This window comes from Euwallacea fornicatus, chromosome 4 (assembly GCF_040115645.1).
Source record: "Euwallacea fornicatus isolate EFF26 chromosome 4, ASM4011564v1, whole genome shotgun sequence".
NCBI lineage: Eukaryota > Metazoa > Arthropoda > Insecta > Coleoptera > Curculionidae > Euwallacea > Euwallacea fornicatus.
The window spans coordinates 189530-206654 of NC_089544.1; the positions used below are offsets into that span (position 1 = coordinate 189530).

The 17125-nt window shown below is 37.1% G+C and overlaps 4 protein-coding genes across 8 annotated transcripts in view; 2 read left to right on the top strand and 2 right to left on the bottom strand.

The window, feature by feature from the left end:
* Nucleotides 1-12: 12 nt before the first annotated feature.
* On the top strand, nucleotides 13-6682 carry Caper (RNA-binding protein 39-like protein Caper). 4 transcript variants are annotated; one of them, XM_066281730.1, is made up of 10 exons: nucleotides 39-333; nucleotides 718-813; nucleotides 3662-3714; nucleotides 3995-4053; nucleotides 4134-4394; nucleotides 4490-4617; nucleotides 4747-4991; nucleotides 5048-5314; nucleotides 5481-5833; nucleotides 6012-6682. In XM_066281730.1, exons 3-10 carry the CDS (start codon nucleotides 3712-3714, stop codon nucleotides 6298-6300), a joined length of 1605 nt encoding a protein of 534 aa, XP_066137827.1. In that variant the 5' UTR covers nucleotides 39-333; nucleotides 718-813; nucleotides 3662-3711; the 3' UTR covers nucleotides 6301-6682. The 4 variants fall into 4 exon arrangements, with proteins under 4 accessions (XP_066137825.1, XP_066137826.1, XP_066137827.1 ...); XM_066281728.1 differs by lacking the exons at nucleotides 718-813; nucleotides 3662-3714 and having other exon boundaries at nucleotides 13-158; nucleotides 276-333; XM_066281729.1 differs by lacking the exons at nucleotides 718-813; nucleotides 3662-3714 and having other exon boundaries at nucleotides 38-221; nucleotides 276-333.
* A 232-nt stretch (nucleotides 6683-6914) lies between these two features.
* LOC136338913 (YTH domain-containing family protein 1-like) lies at nucleotides 6915-13903 on the bottom strand. Its single transcript, XM_066281722.1, has 12 exons — nucleotides 13667-13903; nucleotides 13550-13574; nucleotides 12919-13083; nucleotides 12701-12829; nucleotides 12191-12403; nucleotides 11898-12091; nucleotides 11430-11738; nucleotides 11081-11284; nucleotides 10680-10883; nucleotides 10418-10546; nucleotides 9973-10299; nucleotides 6915-9882 (listed from the first exon to the last, which is right to left on the bottom strand). The coding sequence occupies exons 1-12, from the start codon at nucleotides 13688-13690 to the stop codon at nucleotides 9835-9837; spliced, it is 1971 nt and encodes a 656-aa protein (XP_066137819.1). The 5' UTR covers nucleotides 13691-13903; the 3' UTR covers nucleotides 6915-9834.
* Nucleotides 13904-14567: 664 nt separating this feature from the next.
* Nucleotides 14568-17125, top strand: part of LOC136338923 (calcium and integrin-binding protein 1-like) — a 72671-nt gene continuing 70113 nt past the window's right edge. Inside the window, exons 1-5 of one of the 2 annotated variants that reach the window (XR_010732034.1) lie at nucleotides 14568-14863; nucleotides 14962-14996; nucleotides 15215-15462; nucleotides 15520-15718; nucleotides 15768-15906. Coding sequence is in view for 1 of the 2 variants with exons in the window: in XM_066281738.1 (XP_066137835.1) it covers nucleotides 14813-14863; nucleotides 14962-14996; nucleotides 15215-15462; nucleotides 15520-15718; nucleotides 15768-15789 (555 nt within the window). In the remaining variant the exon portion in view is untranslated. Of the gene's footprint in view, nucleotides 14864-14961; nucleotides 14997-15214; nucleotides 15463-15519; nucleotides 15719-15767; nucleotides 16032-17125 lie in introns of those variants that run through there. The other variant, XM_066281738.1, reaches the window with a different exon arrangement.
* Nucleotides 16014-17101, bottom strand: LOC136338924 (oligosaccharyltransferase complex subunit ostc). Its single transcript, XM_066281739.1, has 3 exons — nucleotides 16712-17101; nucleotides 16355-16428; nucleotides 16014-16299 (listed from the first exon to the last, which is right to left on the bottom strand). Exons 1-3 carry the CDS (start codon nucleotides 16848-16850, stop codon nucleotides 16063-16065), a joined length of 450 nt encoding a protein of 149 aa, XP_066137836.1. The 5' UTR covers nucleotides 16851-17101; the 3' UTR covers nucleotides 16014-16062.

The following is a 17125-nucleotide window of genomic DNA, read 5'->3' on the forward strand; positions in this document are numbered from 1 at the left end:
TTGTCAGCTGTCGCAAAGTCGCAGATGACATTAAACACCTACTCAAGAAACTCTCTTTTGTCTTGTTTGTGGTTCGCCTGTTCGCCATTTTGTGTTTTATATTCTAGGAAAACTTGGATTTTATTGTAAAAAAGTTGTACTAGATCCCAATTTTAAACGTAAGTGGAGCCGCTTATCATTTCCCTGTTTGAATCACACCATAAGCTCCGCATCAAGCCATTGTGTGCGACCCAAAATCGGTCACCCGCCTCTCATTGATCTGCTAATCGTTACAGGAACATGGCGGACGAGCTGGACGTTGAGGCAATGCTCGAAGCCCCGTTTCGAAAATCGGTAAGTTTCCTAATTTCCAACTCTAATACGTTTAATTCTTCATGTATGAACCGTATTTTCCCTGTGGAATGCAAGTGGCGAAGGACGGTTTTATACCTACCATTGGAGCTCATCGATCCGTTGGTACCTCGCCATTTGCATAGCATTTCTACTTTTATCATGTTCTGGCTTCTCTCTACATCAAAACCTCATTTTATCTTTTAGACTTGTGAGGTATTCGTTTTATATGGGCTATCGGCTCCCTCCCATAAACCAGGTACAGAAACAACTTAGTTCTTAAGTTTTATATTTTAAGATAGACGAATTTTGTTCAAATAGCCATAAACTTTGTTTTAATCTTGACATTTTTGTAAAACTCCGCTTATCGGTACTTTCTCGTCATAGGGTAACAAGCTGAGTATGGACGACCCCATAGCACATCGTATCCGGCACAATATCCAATCAGCCGATTGGTCTTTACCATGATGGGAGTTTTGAAGTGTAAATAAAGATGTACATTATTAAATGAAAATTACCTTTATCAATGGGAGAGGAACATAAGCTTTTTTCTTAATTAAAGCATTAGTATCATGAAAAAAAAAACAGTCTTGGTTAAATCCTGTTATTTAAAAGGATAGGATGACCATTGTTCATTCCATTGGTAAATTATTGTAGAATTATTTGATCATGATAAACAAACAAATTGAATTTGTCTGCCAACTTCAATAATGATTGAATAAAATTACAATGGAGACTAAATGATCATAATGCTAAGTAGAATTTGACAAGACAGAATGAACTTGTCATAGGACAGATTCTAATGGAAATAATTAATACTGAAAAAAAAAGTCACACACCTGAAAAGTGACAGAATTATAATAGAAATCTTTTTGTATCCAAATATACCTTTAAAATCTACCATCAACCCTTAGCTCTATTGGTGTTTTAGGTTGGTGCTTCTTGGAATTTAGAATTGTTGTGAAAATACATTTGCAAGTGTTTAATCCCAGACTTGAACTGATTAGTTTTTTAATTTCATCTCACTCAATGGAACACTGTAATTGGGAGTTCTTGCCGACATTAATCATCTTTTTTCCTTTATTTTAGGTTCTTTTTATTTTTACAACTTTGTGGGTTGGGATCATTTCAGTATATTTCTTTCAACATAATTTTTTTTTATAAACTCAAAAAATTTACACAACCACAGTTCACCAAGTAATAGTGCAGTAATTACGAATAGACTAGTAAATACTTTAATATTGCTTCTTCAAGTCATTCAGTTGTCAACTTTTTCAGTTTTTGAGGTATCGAGTAGGAATGTACATTATTTTCTCCTATAAAGATATACTTCATATGTCCCCATTTGGATTTCCAAATACATAATAAATAGGATTAATAATTTAATTGGATTAGGGAAAACACCTAGAGGTCCTCATTTAAGACTCCCAACTATCTTATAGAGAGGTAGTATACCCATCTTCGATTATTTCCCTTATTTTTATTGAAATATATCATAGAAAATAACCTATTCTAGTAGAACTCGGATATATCCTATATAAATGCTGCCAAATATGTAAATTAATTATTTATTTGAAGGCGTTGACCATTATTACTTTTAAATTTATCGTATTTTCCATTTTCAATACCTGCGTCATTGTTTATGAATCGACCACAGTTCAGTTGTTATCGTTATTGCTTATACTGGATTGTACCTTTGACCAGATTTTGTGAAGGTTTGATATAAAAGGTATTCAAGTCTTATCAGGCATCTGTGTTAATTTGGCTCGTTACAATTCACCAGTAAGCCTGCCATAGAAAAAATTTTTAATAAAACTTTACACTAATAACTGATAATATTTTTGCCATCATTTCTAATTTCTTAGCCATTTGCGGTTATGAGATTTAATCCGGTAGAAATGTGTCAAATGTTGAATTCAAATAACAATATCTAAAACATTCCGTTTAAAGGTGTAGTGGATCTTCTTGTCACATCAATCTAATGTAAACTTTAATTTCTCTCTGCCTAATAATATATTAAAATGCTTAAAACAGTGGTATTTATTGTTGTCACTGGATAGGTGAAATGCTTTTCTACACCGAATCCTGCATTTATTTGCTTCATCGAGTAGAAAAAAATTCCCTTCGAAACTTGTATGAGTTAGTAGGAGATTACCAAAACACATGTATTGCGTTTAACATTAAAGTGCTACTATAATAATGTTAGGTATGAGTTTCAATTTTATATGATTATTATAAACTATTGTATCCATTTTATTTCTGAATTTGCCTCTCCTGTTGATAAAGTTATACACTTCATTTTGGGGTTTGGCACTGTTTTTTTTGCAGGTTCCCATCAGCTTCCCTGAATGTCACTGATACGAGGTAAACTTGAAATTGTGAACCTTTGGCGTTTTATTAAAAAAAAAAAATCGTATCTAGTATGTTTTTGTGTTCTAGGTCTCGATCCACCAGTTACTCTCATATTTGTTTTAAGCTAAAATCATTATTTAGGCCGGGATTATTCATACCACTAATTCACAGTTGTAAACGTAATTTTTATCCACAGCAACACATCCAAACAAATTGCTTCTATGATTGTGAATTCGTTGATATGGCACTGAATCATCCCGGTCAAATACTCGTAAAACCAACGAAATGTATCCGTCGTGCATTCGAAGTAAAGGAACGAGTGCCCTTCGGAATTTTTAGCAAAATTTTCGTGGCGTTGATAATAAAGAGTATCAATTAGGAGCTTCAAAAGGCAACCTGATTGTTAGTGTGCAACTTTCAATGATTTATTGTTTTAGAATTACGAATTACGTACCCTTTTAACAGAAGTATTTTTCAATATAATCTATTTTCACTATCTCAGCGCATGTGCATTTTCGCCTTTTCGACAACGGAAAAAAAATCAGCACTGTTATCGTCCAATTTCAATACGTTAATAATACCAAGAAAAGTTGGAAGTACCGAGTCCCATCTTTATATAAATTCGTAAATTGATAAGATCGATCTTCCTTTTTCCTCGCCGTATTTACGTTATGTACCAAATGTAGGTATGCAAATCTCTGTGGCCATCATTTTTCCCATTTTATTTTATATGCTCCTATGTAAACGCTAAAATTGCCAAGCTTAAACTGTTCTTCGCAGAAAATAAATCTTCTATTCAATTATACATTTACATGATAAGTAACTTGCATATGAACTGCTAGCTCTTAAGCTCTTTAGCTGGAAAGGAGGAAGCGTGCAAGGGTCCTATTGTAAGTTGTACTTCACTGCCAAACCCTGAAGTCATTGAAATACTCCGGTCATTTGAGGGCATGTCGTTTTACTCGGTGTATTTTTTCAGAATAATTACTGTGGATCAACTATTGCACCAACATACTTAGTTATGCGAAGATGGTAAGTCTAGTCAAGGCTAGACGCCCCCGCCCTTCAACAGTTCGGTCTTACGCTAAGGACAATGATTATCTGGGAATCACTAGTATAAACTAAACCTTTTTGTTTATTGAATATTTATGATACTCTAATATGTGTTACTAAATATGTATATAAAAAGGTTTAGTTCTCTAATTTATGAGAGTTAATTATACCATTAAGCAATTATCGATTTCCTAGTTTCTACTGTTTATTAATGCTTTTTGTTTTCCCCTCTTCCGCGTGGTCTTCTTGCTGTTCATAGGAAGAAGTTAATGGCAGATCCAAAGAAAACGGCGCCCAATCGCACCATAAAGGATCTGAGTGAGTACCTTGCCGTCATTCTCAATATTATTTATAACTTAATTGCTGAGTGGAGAAAATTATTCTGAACATATTTACAGCAAACGGAGTCGAAGTCGCAGTCGCGCCAGAAAAAGCCGTAGTCGGTCCAAGGACAGGAAAAGAGATGGGCGCTATGAGAAGAAAAGAAGCCGCAGTCGAGATAGGAGAGGGTCTCGAGACCGGCGAAGATCTCGATCAAAGACCTTGAAAACCAGATCTAGAGATAGGAGATCCAAATCTAGGGACAGGAGATCGAAATCCAGAGACCGCAGACGTTCTCGATCAAGAAATAGGAGCCGATCTAGGGGTAGGAAGGATAGGTAAGTTGTAGATCGTATGAATTCTTTAATTGCTCTAGGTGTGGGTGTAATTCGGAAAGTGTTTTGATGCTATTTTGTTTTTTTTTTTGTTTCAGGGCCAGAGGAGGGCGAGATAGGAGAAGCCGCAGTAAAGAATCAAAAAGATCACCACCTAACAGAGACAGAAGTCGCAGTCGGAAGCGCTCACCAACTCCACCCCCCACCAGACCACCATTCCGTAAAGGTACTTTATTTTTATACGGTTATTTTGAAGCACATCTAGAATTTTCAAAGATAGGAAGAAATTTTATGATAACTTTTGCCCTTCATCAAAACTCGGGTAAATGTATTCCCCATATTTTTCGCATTTTAGGTGGTGCTCGATCACCACCAGGCCTAAGACCACAATCGCCAGCAGAAGAGTTGAGCTCTGAAGAACGAGATGCCCGAACAGTTTTTTGTATGCAGTTATCACAGAGAGTACGAGCCAGAGACTTGGAGGAGTTCTTCAGTTCAGTGGGCAAAGTTCGCGATGTTAGAATGATCGTTTGTAATAAAACGAGACGGTTTAAGGGAATCGCGTACATCGAATTTAAAGATCCGGAGAGTGTCGCCTTGGTAAGTTGTTCTACACCTTATTCCGAAGTGGCGTTTCGAGTAATTCCTCTTCACAGGCGCTTGGTTTGTCCGGTCAAAAACTAATGGGCATCCCGATAGTCGTCCAGCATACGCAAGCGGAAAAGAATAGGATGGGGAACGCTATGCCGAATATGTTACCGAAAGGGATGACAGGTCCTATGCGGCTCTACGTGGGTTCGTTGCATTTCAACATAACCGAAGAAATGTTGAGAGGAATTTTTGAGCCTTTTGGCAAAATCGAGAATATTCAGCTTATAATGGACCCCGAGACTGGTAGATCGAAAGGATATGGATTTATTACAGTAAGTTAAGTATTCTTAGATCCTGGGAGGATAAAGATTGAATTGCGTGAATGAAAGCTGTACGGAGTAAAGAAAAACCGTTAGAGCACATCAAACTAAACCTTTTTTTTGTGTGTGTCTGATTCTCTTTAATTGGTCCATACTAAAGAATTTTCCATTCTTCCAGTATACGAACTGCGAAGACGCGAAAAAGGCCCTAGAACAATTAAACGGTTTCGAGTTAGCCGGCCGGCCTATGAAAGTGGGCAACGTCACTGAGCGAATAGATCTTCAAAGCCAGGGACCGTCTTTGCTGGATTCAGACGAACTGGACAGATCCGGCATTGACTTGGGAGCCACCGGCAGATTGCAATTGATGTTTAAATTGGCTGAAACTGCTGGCATGCAGGTGCCAGCCGCCGCGGCCAACGCCCTGAGTATGGCGACGGGACAGCCAGTGGTGTCACAGGCACAGACTAACTCCACCCCACCGATCGCTACTCAGTGCTTCATGCTAAGTAATATGTTTGATCCGGCCACGTAAGTATTATTTGCATAATTTTGTTTAGTGATATTTGCACATTTCCTTTTTACCATGTGTAACCAGACATTTTGGACAGTTTATAACCACCCTGTATTTCATATGAACAATTTCAAAGTTGACCTAAGTTTAACTTTGGGAAGGGAAGGTGTTTATTTTTACGTTATTCCATTACAGAGAAAGCAACCCGAATTGGGACATCGAAATCAGAGATGACGTCATAGAAGAATGCAACAAACATGGAGGAGTACTGCACGTCTACGTCGACAAGGGTTCTCCCCAAGGCAATGTTTATGTAAAATGTCCATCGATAGCGACTGCAGTGGCCTCCGTCAATTCCCTGCACGGTAGATGGTTTGCCGGGAGAGTAATCACTGCCGCTTACGTACCCTTGTTAAATTACCACTCGCTATTCCCAGACGCGATGACTGCTGCGCAATTGTTACTTCCATCTAGTAAAAAATAATTACCGAACATTCAACATTGCCACCGTTCAAGTTAACGTTGGACAATGTTAGTTTTAGTGGTACAAAGATTTTTGACGTTGACTTCAGCTGTTTGTAGTTACTAATTGGTGCGTCATTGTTGGAGTTGTGGGCGACCGGCCAAAGTCAAAAATCTGACAATAATTATTTTGTTTTCTTGTAAATAAAGCGAAGCCTATTTTTCAATTATGTCATCAGTGTGCGATGATGTCCCAGAAGGCTGTAGATGTGGTTAATTTCACAAAATGAATTACATTACATTTGTTTAGTGTAAGTACATACTGATGTACCTATACTTAATTTTAGAAACACATAGTTGTATATTATTTGCCTTTCTCAATAAATACAGTGAAGTATACCTAACATTTGCGGTTTACATTATAATGGCTGCGCCATTTAGTTTGGTGTGTGATCTATTTGTAGCCACAATCGCAACAAAAACAGAACTCCACAACCATTCTTTGTTTCGAGTTAATAACGGTTTCTGGTGCTATTTTATTATAATTTCAGCAAATTGAACGTTGCCTCTTTTCGTGGCCTCCTGGGTGGGTGAAAGAAGAAGCGAAAACTGAGGTCATAAAATTAACAAAAACAATTAATCTGTATATCATTTAATTGTTGCTATCAACATTATGCCCACTGTTCGGATCAATGACAAACAATTTTTGATATGACTCTTTCTGGTGGGAGCATCATCAGTCTAAAATATTTAGGCACAGTATAAAACATGCATTATACCAACGAGCTATGTTCTAAAAAGTTAACAATGCACAATACCTTCAGTTAAGAATCAACAACAATGTTCTATTATATCATAATGTTAACTCGGACGTCTCATTTTTTTAATGTAAATATTCACCTGCACGTTTGATATTATTTGCTACTTTAGGCCGCAGATTTAGGCATGAAAGTATGGCACCTACTTCCGGAACTAAAGAGTAAAAGCTATGCATAGTGAGATTTCGAAGTCAATTTGGAAACAGTGTGTGTGTAGGTGCCTGTACTGACAAAAAACTGCAGTTAATAATAATGCTGGCATTGTAGGTGTTTGCACGCGTGCTAATTCCTTCTTGGGAATGACCAGTCATTATTGTAAATACTGCATAAACTTGGTGTCAAAATAAGAAAAAAAAACATAAACAGCATGCATCACCGTCGCTTATAAAAGCATTGATTTCCATTGGTTTATTACGTTCAAAATGCGTTATTTAAAATTTAAGATTCACAAATATTGAAAAGAATTCAGGCATAAGTGTAAGAAATATTTACTATTTTCGTCCCTCTGTCGCGTGGTACCAACAAGGCCAAAAAGGTGTTTCCTACGATTATCCATCATATAAATTTTAGTATAAACATCTCAGTTACGAGAATAATTCCAAACTCCAGAGCAATTCTTTGACGTGGCACCCAAAAATGAAGCACAGCAAGGATTCTACAAACGGATCACTTTATCGCTACGTTTTTAATAAACAGCTGAGAAATAATTTTGCCGAATCCCTCAATTAAACCTCAAAACTACCCCTTGTATCCACGATTTTACTTTAATCTCGTGAAGCACTAATCACGGAGCAGTTCGTGCGAAAGGGAACTAAGGATAAAGGTGACTCATGCCAGGTGGCAAAGTCCAGTTTGGCCGAAAAGGATATAGATACGGACAAAGCAATTTTAATTCTGCAAGGCAGAGCCCTTCGACACTTATTCGACGTGCGACGACAGTGGACGTAATTCTATTGATTCGTACGGCTGGGTACTAGCTACTCGGACTACAAGGGCCCTTACAAAAGTTGTTTCATCAAATGTTTATCGCCTTATATTATAATGCCCATTCGTGTATATTTTGCTCAACGTCGATGCGCTCGATACGGCAGAATTATGAGAACGAGCTGGGGATAAACAAAGGGCTTCGTTTTTCGGTGCTATTTCAAAGCCTTGCACTGTGGTGTTATAATGCTTATGTAGTCTATGGTGATAGTAAGTAATTTCTTTACTTACTGGATGCTTCGCCGCCCTTCAGCATTTAAGAAATATCTCAAGAGAAAAAAAGATATTATACAAATGATAATTCCATAACAAAGTACAAAAACGGATTAAACACTACTTCGGCTTAAATCAATGCAGATATGCTAATGTTATGCATTAGTGGTCGTTAGTCACAGTGATTTGGATTATTTTTATTTTAAAACAAAGTCCCAACAAACGCATCTCCATCCTACACATAAATCTAATGTGTTTTAAAACTTACATTGCGTACCTACAATTTTTGCCACATAACTTTATCATTAGGTATGTTGCGTGCAGGGACATCATTTTAAGCCCTTCATTCGACTCACAATTTTCGTGTGGATTGTAAATTATTTTCACTCCGGGATAGTAAATTTCTGCAAGGAATACTTTTTTGCATAGAACATTTTAGAGAATTACATTTTTATTAGGGATAAATTTCTTAAGAAATGACGAATTTCAATCACCCTGTACGCCTCCTTAAACTATGATTCATGGGTAAAAAACCTTGGGCAATTTATAACATAAAGAACATGCGGCGGCGTAGTATGACTGTTGGGAAAAAACATAATGGAAAAAACCTCAAAGCACAATTAGACAACTTCCAAAAACTATCACAATCTGTTATATACAAATAGCAGTAAAAATGCGAAAAATTGTTTACCCAATGTACAGGGAATTATGTTTAAAATGAGCACAATTTATTGTAAGATCAAATTCCCTAAGAGCTTGTCTACACGCAATTGTACCTAGTTGCTTTTTAACAATTACAATTCATTGCACATTTTCGAACATAGCCGGTTTGATGTTGTGCAGTTGTACTAGTTAAACTTTCTAATCGACCAACAATATAAAAATGTGCATTTACTTATAGTTAGAAAATACAAAATAAAGCTGTAAGTTTACCTTTACTACTTTATTTTCGTTTAAAAAAAACGAAGCCAATTTGTTAGAAGTTCGTTCACATACACAGTTCGATCACGGCGCTCGCGATGTTTCCTGTTTATTTCACAGTCTTCTGACACGCCTCTTACGGTAACCGCGGGTTAAAAAAATGTCCGGAAAATTAAGTTTTTCTTTCAAAAATTGAACTATAAGTGTCGTCCATTTAATTTACATTACAACAATTTTCTTGAGGAAGTCCGTTCACTTCGGCGAAACACAAACACTGCACTTTTGTTAAAAATTCTTCCATTACATTAATAATCCACTTAATAAGCCCGATCCGAAAAGTGAGCCGCTAAGTTTGTTAAGTTTTAACTACGTTACTATAGTCAATATACCATTTTTGTTTTTTCCCTTATTCACGAATATATCCCGAATGCTATCATGATCAGCGCCAACTAATAAGAAGTTACGTGAATGTATAAAAACTGAGAGTTCCGTTAAATAAGATCTATCAACAGAGAAAACGAGACAACAGTTAATAGTGGAACATGGCAGTCCATGACGCGTGTAACTGCAAAAAGCCATAAAGAAAATAACACTAGTGTATTTGGCGACGGTTCTCCCTCCTAGTTTCTACCGCCTCCACGTCCACCTCTGCCTCGGTTATCGCGGTCCTGGAAAAAAATTATATCGTTATTCGTTGCAATAACCATTTAAATTTCCGATTTTCAGTGGTGCCTGTTCAATGTTCCGACCCGACTCACCCTATTATGTCCTCCGCCGGCCCGATGCTCATCCCTTTCCCGATCGCCACGATGACCGCCGCCGCGAGGACGATCGGTCCGCTCAACGTCCCGTTGATCGCGATCGCGATCGTGGTTGCGACCGCCGCTGCCGCCACCGGCGTTACCCCGATTATCGCGATGATGATGCTCAGGTCTCCCGCGACTCTCACCGCCGCCGCCCTCGTGATGAGTACCGTCGCGGGACGGTACTTTACGATGGTCCTCTTCTTCTTGTCGTTTCTCATAATGGATGAAGTCGTCAAAGATGGAAGTAGAGTGCCGGTATGTGTGGAGAATGCGGAGAACCTGATTGAATAAATGTCATCTCAACTAATTTGGTTAAATATATTGTGCTACCAATGCATGGAACGCTGACGATATCTCGTAGAGAGTCAGGTAAAACTGCCAGAAAAACATCACTCACCTGCAACCCTCGGACATGGGGTACTTCCTGAGCGTCCCGAGAGTTCGTTACTGGCTTGTTATCGTTATTTTCTAAACGAATATGTCGCAGCTGCACATTAGGGACGTCCTTTACGTATATCCATCTTACCTACAAATAGGCTACTATGTTTGTTTGGCGGAAAAAAACGCAGGCAAACACATTTATCATGTTGCCTGTAATGCACGTAAACTAAAGAAGATGGAACGACCAAAAACGAGCAAAAAGTAACGTTGGTTATTACCTTAAATTGGCCTTTCCATTTATCCTGGGACCACACCGAACTATTCGAGTTATAATCCACGCATGAAATCATCTGAGCCATGCCGCAAAAATGACCAGACCCATTTACAGAAAAGAATAAATACACATAACCGTTTCCCTCTCGTTCCTTAAATGCCTGGTCCAAACGCTTGTTGCCGTGTTCAGTACTACACCAAATCTCATACTGGAATAGAAATCACAAATATTTTATGTTAAGTTCCGTAGCTAATGAGCGATTATTGACCATAATAAAAAAAATATCATGGGCAAACATCGATGAATCGATCTACACTGTAGTCGATAGTAGAGCAACGATGCCCCTCTGCTACCTCTTTGTCTGGGCCACGCTGTAATATCGCGTATTTCAAAGCAATTTCTTACCTTGATACTACGATGAATGTCGTCCTCTGAATAGGACTTAATGACGAAGAATCGTGCATTAGCAGCGGTAAGATCGAAATCAGTCGGATTGTAATTGTTTTTGCCCTTCAGTTGGTCCAAAACTGGATGGTTAACTAACTGCTGCGTCTGGTTGTTTTGCACGAATTCCGCTCGAAGTTCTGGAGCTCGAGGCGGCAACATGCCCTAGATTCCAATAAGAAATAGACCAAATAAGTCGCTACATAAACAACTAATTTTTCTAACCATATGCAAGATGGCCCGTTCTTGCTTTTGATCAATTGACTTGTTTCTTGATTTTTTTTATACCCTCTTACTTATTCTTACTTACCGGAATATGATGTGAAGGTGGTTGCGGTATTGGAGCAGGCGGCATATGCCCCTGCATCATGGGCGGCTGTTGAAAAGTCGATACTGGTGGCATCTGAGGCTGACCACCACGAGAAGGATGCGGCTGCGCGACCTGAGGAGGTTGACGAGCAGGTTGCGGAGGAAGCGGTCCCGACCATCCGGGCCGGACCAGCCCGGAGCCCGGCGGAGGAATGCCGGATATGGCAGGAACAGTAGTTTTCGGCTGAGGCGGAAGCGACGCTGGGGGAGGCGCCATTACTGGTGGAAGAGGGGCTTGAGGAGGCGTACTCTGAATAAAAAACATCTCAGGTGAAACTTACAATTATTGTCACTTTTAATCAGTTAAGTGGAGCAGTGCAACATGACAATACACCATATTCGTACTAATGGTTATTTCCACTATTATTGTTGCTGTAAAATAAATGATTAGAGCAAAATAAAAGCACACCTTGTTGGTTTCCCATGTCCCAATATCAATATTATGTTTTCCTGGCACTATCGGCCCGGGAGGCATGCCTGGCCCTTTCTTCTTCAAGCTCTGACTTTGAATATTCATCTGGGGTTTTGCCGGCTGGCTGGCGATACTCGCCCATGTCGTTTTCTTCTGGCCTAAGTCTTTATTATCACTTGAAGATTTCAGTTCTGAAAACAAAAAGCTTAATTTTAGACAATATCCCTCGTTTTATCATGCTATGTATAATTGATTCACTCAGTTTGAATGGTTTATTAACAGAAACTGACCTAAGTTTTGCATACTATGCTCAACACTTTTCACAGCATTGTCTGATATGGCCTGCGTGTACATGTTTTGCTCTCTGTAATAGTCGTCGTACTTGCGCGGGCCACTCAACTGGTTGCCCCAATTGTACTCGCCGTTGTTGGGAAAATAATTGAACGACGAAGGCTGGCCTTGGAAGGTTGCTGTCGAGAACGGGGTTGAGGCTCCGAACATTCCTGTGATATTTCAATTGCAATTAGATCCAAAAATAAAAAAAAAGAGATAAAAAAATCTAATGTAATGGTAACGCGGTTTTGCATGTTAAAATTTCATAAATTTTACTAGGAATTTGTGTTTTACCCTGTCTAAATTATGAAATGTGACGGTTGTGCAATTTGACACGTCAGTGAGGTTAGAAAAGTCATACATACTTAAGTCTAATAAAATTTGAGATTTGCTGAATTTAAACCTCATTCATGAGTCAAATTTAGCCATAGTTTTCTGCGTTCTTCTGTATATCAATCTATTTTTACCATCCATAGAGTACGAATCGGGAGCAGCATAGCCGCTTAAAAATGTCATGTCTGCTCCATTGGACCAAGTTCCATCTCCTACTCCATAAGCTTGGTAGGGGGGAAAAGTTCCTGCGCTGCCATAATAACCTAATAAATTTAGCCAACATTGGAGTTAATTTTTGAATAAAAGTGATCCCCATTTAATCCTGAATTAAAGTGATCATCTCAATTATTACCTGCTGAACCCATGTTGTAAATATCTGTTGCAGATGAAATTGGAACTGATGCCCCATAAGGAGTATGAGCTGCTGAGTTTTGTTGCTGTGCTCGCCATGGTTCAAATTCCTCAGAAGCAGTAGCTCCTTCCACAGTTCCTATTTGCTCTTTAGACCCATTGGATACTAAACCAATGAACATTTAATTATGCCACATTGCCAAGCATCAATTTCATTAATTGCAAATTTAAATTAATGTTTTAGGTAGATTTTTTCATTTATGATGAACGGATATATATATGTTACATTCTTTTAGAAAAGCATCCCAAATTATCCGTTTTGAATGGACTATTCATGCCATCAAGTCAAAGGTAAAATCATATTTTCAATAAATGGTATACATTTATACACCTATTGATAAATATACTGAGAGCTGTACTTTGAATGTTATGTCAATGGCCTTAAGAAGATTATACAGTATCATATCCATAGCTTTAGCAGAAATAATGAGTGCCTTCTTCAAATACTAAAGTAATTTCCGCTTAATGAGGTAGCATAGGTTGGGAATGAGGATGTTTCAGTCAAAATGGGGAAAACCATGTTGAAACTAATTTTCTAGCCAATTAATAATGTAGTGTGACCATGTGCTTACCTTGGTTTCCTTGCCCTTTCATCCGCTGCAAAAGAGAAAATTTTCTTGAGATTGTTGGCACTCGCAGGACATTTATTTATATTTTTCCAATAAGAACGTCAACTATTGTGATTTTACCTGATCTGACACGCCTGCTGACATTGACTATTTTAATTTATAACACCGGATAAGAGTCAATAAATGGGCACTTCACTATAATTGCACAATCGGTTTATCGTTTTCACAACACTAAAAACAGTTTTTTATAGGGTATCTAGTGTTTGCGTTCAAGAAAACTTGTCCACAATCACAATCCACAATGGAGGGTGTCTGTAACCGTAACCACAAACTCCTGCCGCTGCGATGCGTTAGTGCGCATGCATATGCGCAGAGAGAAGGCAGTCTTCCTATTTTTGAAAACAAAAGCAGGAAAACAGTAAAATGTTCAATAGAAGAGCCGAAGGAGAACTTCCAATTTCAGTTGAGATTTTAATGCCGGCGTTTGTATTTCTTCACTTAATTGACGAGAAAATCAAGACGAAAATCCATCATTTACCAGAAGCAGTAACGGTAATGACTACTGCAGTTCTACAGGTGAAGGACGCAACTTGAATATGCTCAAATATTTTTCTCATTCTTTCTTCAGCCTACGACAAGCTTACAAAAAAAACGTATAATTATGCGTTTCTCGATTGTATATTGAATAACATAAACAATATAAATAACTGTTTGGGTAATTTATGCAAGTTTCTTTGACACGATTGATTTTTTAGAGCAAATTTAGTAAAGCCAGTTTAGCAAAATTTTTAAGCTTTAATTTCTGTAGAACAGAGATCAACTTTGGCACAAAGATTTAAGATCCTGCACTTCAAAAAAACGCAATATGTATGTTAGATGAATGTGTTAGTTGATGCACTCATGCGGGTTTTTGAATATGCATATTACTCCATTTGCTCTAATCACACAGAAGAGAGGTACTGAATTGAAACTAGTCGGCAAGAAAATAGTCCTGTCCTTTTCTATCTAGTGAAATGTCAAAGGTCAATATCATGACTGATGGGTCATAAGGGGGAGATATTATGTTTATATTTGTTCCTTTATTAATGCTCTAGTTATCTATTTTTCTTCTTCGATTTGGTCTACATCTTCAAAATTCAGAGCTCCGAAGTTCTTACTAGTTCACATTTACGTCCTATGTTCTGTATCGTGGTTCTAGATAATGCAGTATTTAATAATGGAAAAAAGACATTTAAAGTATTAACTACGTTACAAAATTTATCTTAAATGGGCCAAGCAAAAAGTCAATTGACTCAAGAGGAACTTCAGGACTATCAAGTAAGGTTCTATATATATAAAGTTAAATATGGTATAAGTCTCAACGAACTTTTGTAAATGTGCACTTTTTATTTAATAATTTCTGGTCATTGTTTTAGGATCTTACCTACTTTACTAAAAAAGAAGTGTTATTGTAAGTATGGTTGGTGATTAACATTTGCTAAAACCTGAACGAGCATTGAGTGTATCAAAACAGATTGCCACCATATTGGTGTTAATGCAAAGAACATGATAACAACAGATATATTACATTCATTCTAAACAATGTTCAAGGTCTTTCATTGCAATCAATTCTCTTTAAATCATTATTTGATCTTTGATAGTAGTAGGAAACTTAATTGTAAATTTCAGTGTTCATCAAAAATTTAAAGCCCTAGCTCCAGAAAAAGTGGGTCATAATAAAAATGCCAAACTGCCCATGGCTAAAATTTTACTCTACCCAGAATTAAGTGTAAATCCATTTGGAGAACGGATCTGCAAAGTGTTTAGCTCCAGTCAGGATGGAGATTGCACATTTGAAGATTTTCTTGATATGATGTCAGTCTTTTCAGAAGATGCGCCTAAATCTGTGAAAGCTGAACATGCATTTAGGATTTTTGGTAAATATGCGATTTTGACTATTTTAATGTTGGATGATTAAATTTTAAAACTTTCAGATTTTGATGATGATGATATGTTAGGAGTATCTGATTTGAAGCAGGTGATCTGTAAGTTAACTGGCGATAATAAACTGAGTGAGCATGAAATTAACATTCTGGTACAGAATATCCTAGATGAAGCCGATCTTGATGATGATGGAGCATTATCTTTTGCTGAATTTGAACATGTTATTGACAGATCTTCTGATTTCTTAAAGTATGTATAAATCTATTCAATGTTTATCTATTTATATATTTTTTTCTAGCTCATTCCGAATACGATTGTAACTGCCCTCTATATCATTTAGACTGAATCTTTACTGAACTATAATGATCTGCAAGTATTAATCTGAAAGTATTTTTTCTTGAAACTCATATGTATTTTTACAATTTCAATTCATTAAGTAATTTCTTATTATCTCATTTATATCATCCAATATACAATGCCGCACAAAGCTTTATATTATATATGTATTTTCAATTTATGTTATTTTCATCAATAAAAAAAAATGTTATGTAAGTAAACACATTATTATTTGTTTAATTTGTCTTATTATACTCTTAATTTTGGAGATATCCAGGAAGTTTCATTTTCATAAACACCCAAGTTGTGAGGAAAGAAACCACCACACATATAAATCCAATAGCTGTCATTAAAAATCTGTTCAGCTTTGGCATCGTGGGGCTATGAACATTGTCAAGAATAATAAATCCAAGGCCTCCTATAGTGAACAGGAAACTTGAGGCCAACCCTTCCATGATGTATTGCCCGTTAACTCTGTAAGGCATGAATGCCACCTAAGGATTGAAAATTAAAAATAGGAATTATTTAATAATTAATGTGCATGCTTACAGGTCTCGAATGCCCGTGTTCATCTGTGGTAGATCCAACACTTGGGGGTTCTACTATGACATCATAGATTATCCCTAAGGACATAAGAATTCCATGGATGGTTTTGGAGTAATGAAGGGCTCAGTGCAAAAGCCAGTAAAAAACTTTATTATTATGTTTAAGAATCAGACACTTGAAAAGTTGTGTATGTTTATTTCTGTGTCTACTGCTTAAAGTTTGCAGGTATTTATTGCTATTAAAAAAAAAATTTGTTAAGTTTTTTTTGCAATAAGCCTTTACTTGGAAATATACTACACAGAGGATGAGAGTAAACCAATAGCAAAGGTACACTAAAATCTGTATGTTATTAGCACTCACCTCCAGTTACCAAGAAATATGAAAATAAAACTAGTGAAAACACAACCATAGCAGAGGGTTGCTTCAGCCATGAGGGCTTCTTTAGTTTAATGACTGGAACTTCAAGCACAGCAAAGGGTAAAGTAAAAAATTGTTCCATTAGAGCAATTACTAATAAAATGTTATTGGAACTCAAGTTCTAGTTTTTCAAAGGTATTTCCAAGAACAGTGGAAAGTGAAAGTAAAGTTGTGTGTATGGATAAATACGTGCGTTTGAACCAGCTAGTTCGGATTTAAATATAATTTTTTTTTAAACACCGTTTACAAAGTTTATCTTAGTAGTGTACGGAGAGAAATGATTTTGAAAATGTATAAATATGAGGTTATGTATCTATTTACGTGTTTGACTTTTTGGTAAAACTGACATTTGGCAAG

Excerpts from the sequence above, each read along its gene's own strand:
- LOC136338913 (XM_066281722.1), bottom strand. The coding sequence starts at position 13,690 with ATGTCAGCAGGCGTGTCAGATCAG. Across the intron at positions 11,739-11,897 it reads GGACATGGGAAACCAACAAG|AGTACGCCTCCTCAAGCCCC; the intron begins GTGTGCTTTTAT and ends TTTTTTATTCAG. Across the intron at positions 10,547-10,679 it reads AATGGAAAGGCCAATTTAAG|GTAAGATGGATATACGTAAA; the intron begins GTAATAACCAAC and ends GCCTATTTGTAG.
- LOC136338924 (XM_066281739.1), bottom strand. The coding sequence starts at position 16,850 with ATGGAACAATTTTTTACTTTACCCTTTGCTGTGCTTGAAGTTCCAGTC. Across the intron at positions 16,429-16,711 it reads ATATTTCTTGGTAACTGGAG|GGATAATCTATGATGTCATA; the intron begins GTGAGTGCTAAT and ends TTATGTCCTTAG. Across the intron at positions 16,300-16,354 it reads AACACGGGCATTCGAGACCT|GTGGCATTCATGCCTTACAG; the intron begins GTAAGCATGCAC and ends TTCAATCCTTAG.
- Caper (XM_066281728.1), top strand. The coding sequence starts at position 280 with ATGGCGGACGAGCTGGACGTTGAGGCAATGCTCGAAGCCCCGTTTCGA. Across the intron at positions 4,395-4,489 it reads TCTAGGGGTAGGAAGGATAG|GGCCAGAGGAGGGCGAGATA; the intron begins GTAAGTTGTAGA and ends TTTTTGTTTCAG. Across the intron at positions 4,992-5,047 it reads ATCCGGAGAGTGTCGCCTTG|GCGCTTGGTTTGTCCGGTCA; the intron begins GTAAGTTGTTCT and ends TCCTCTTCACAG.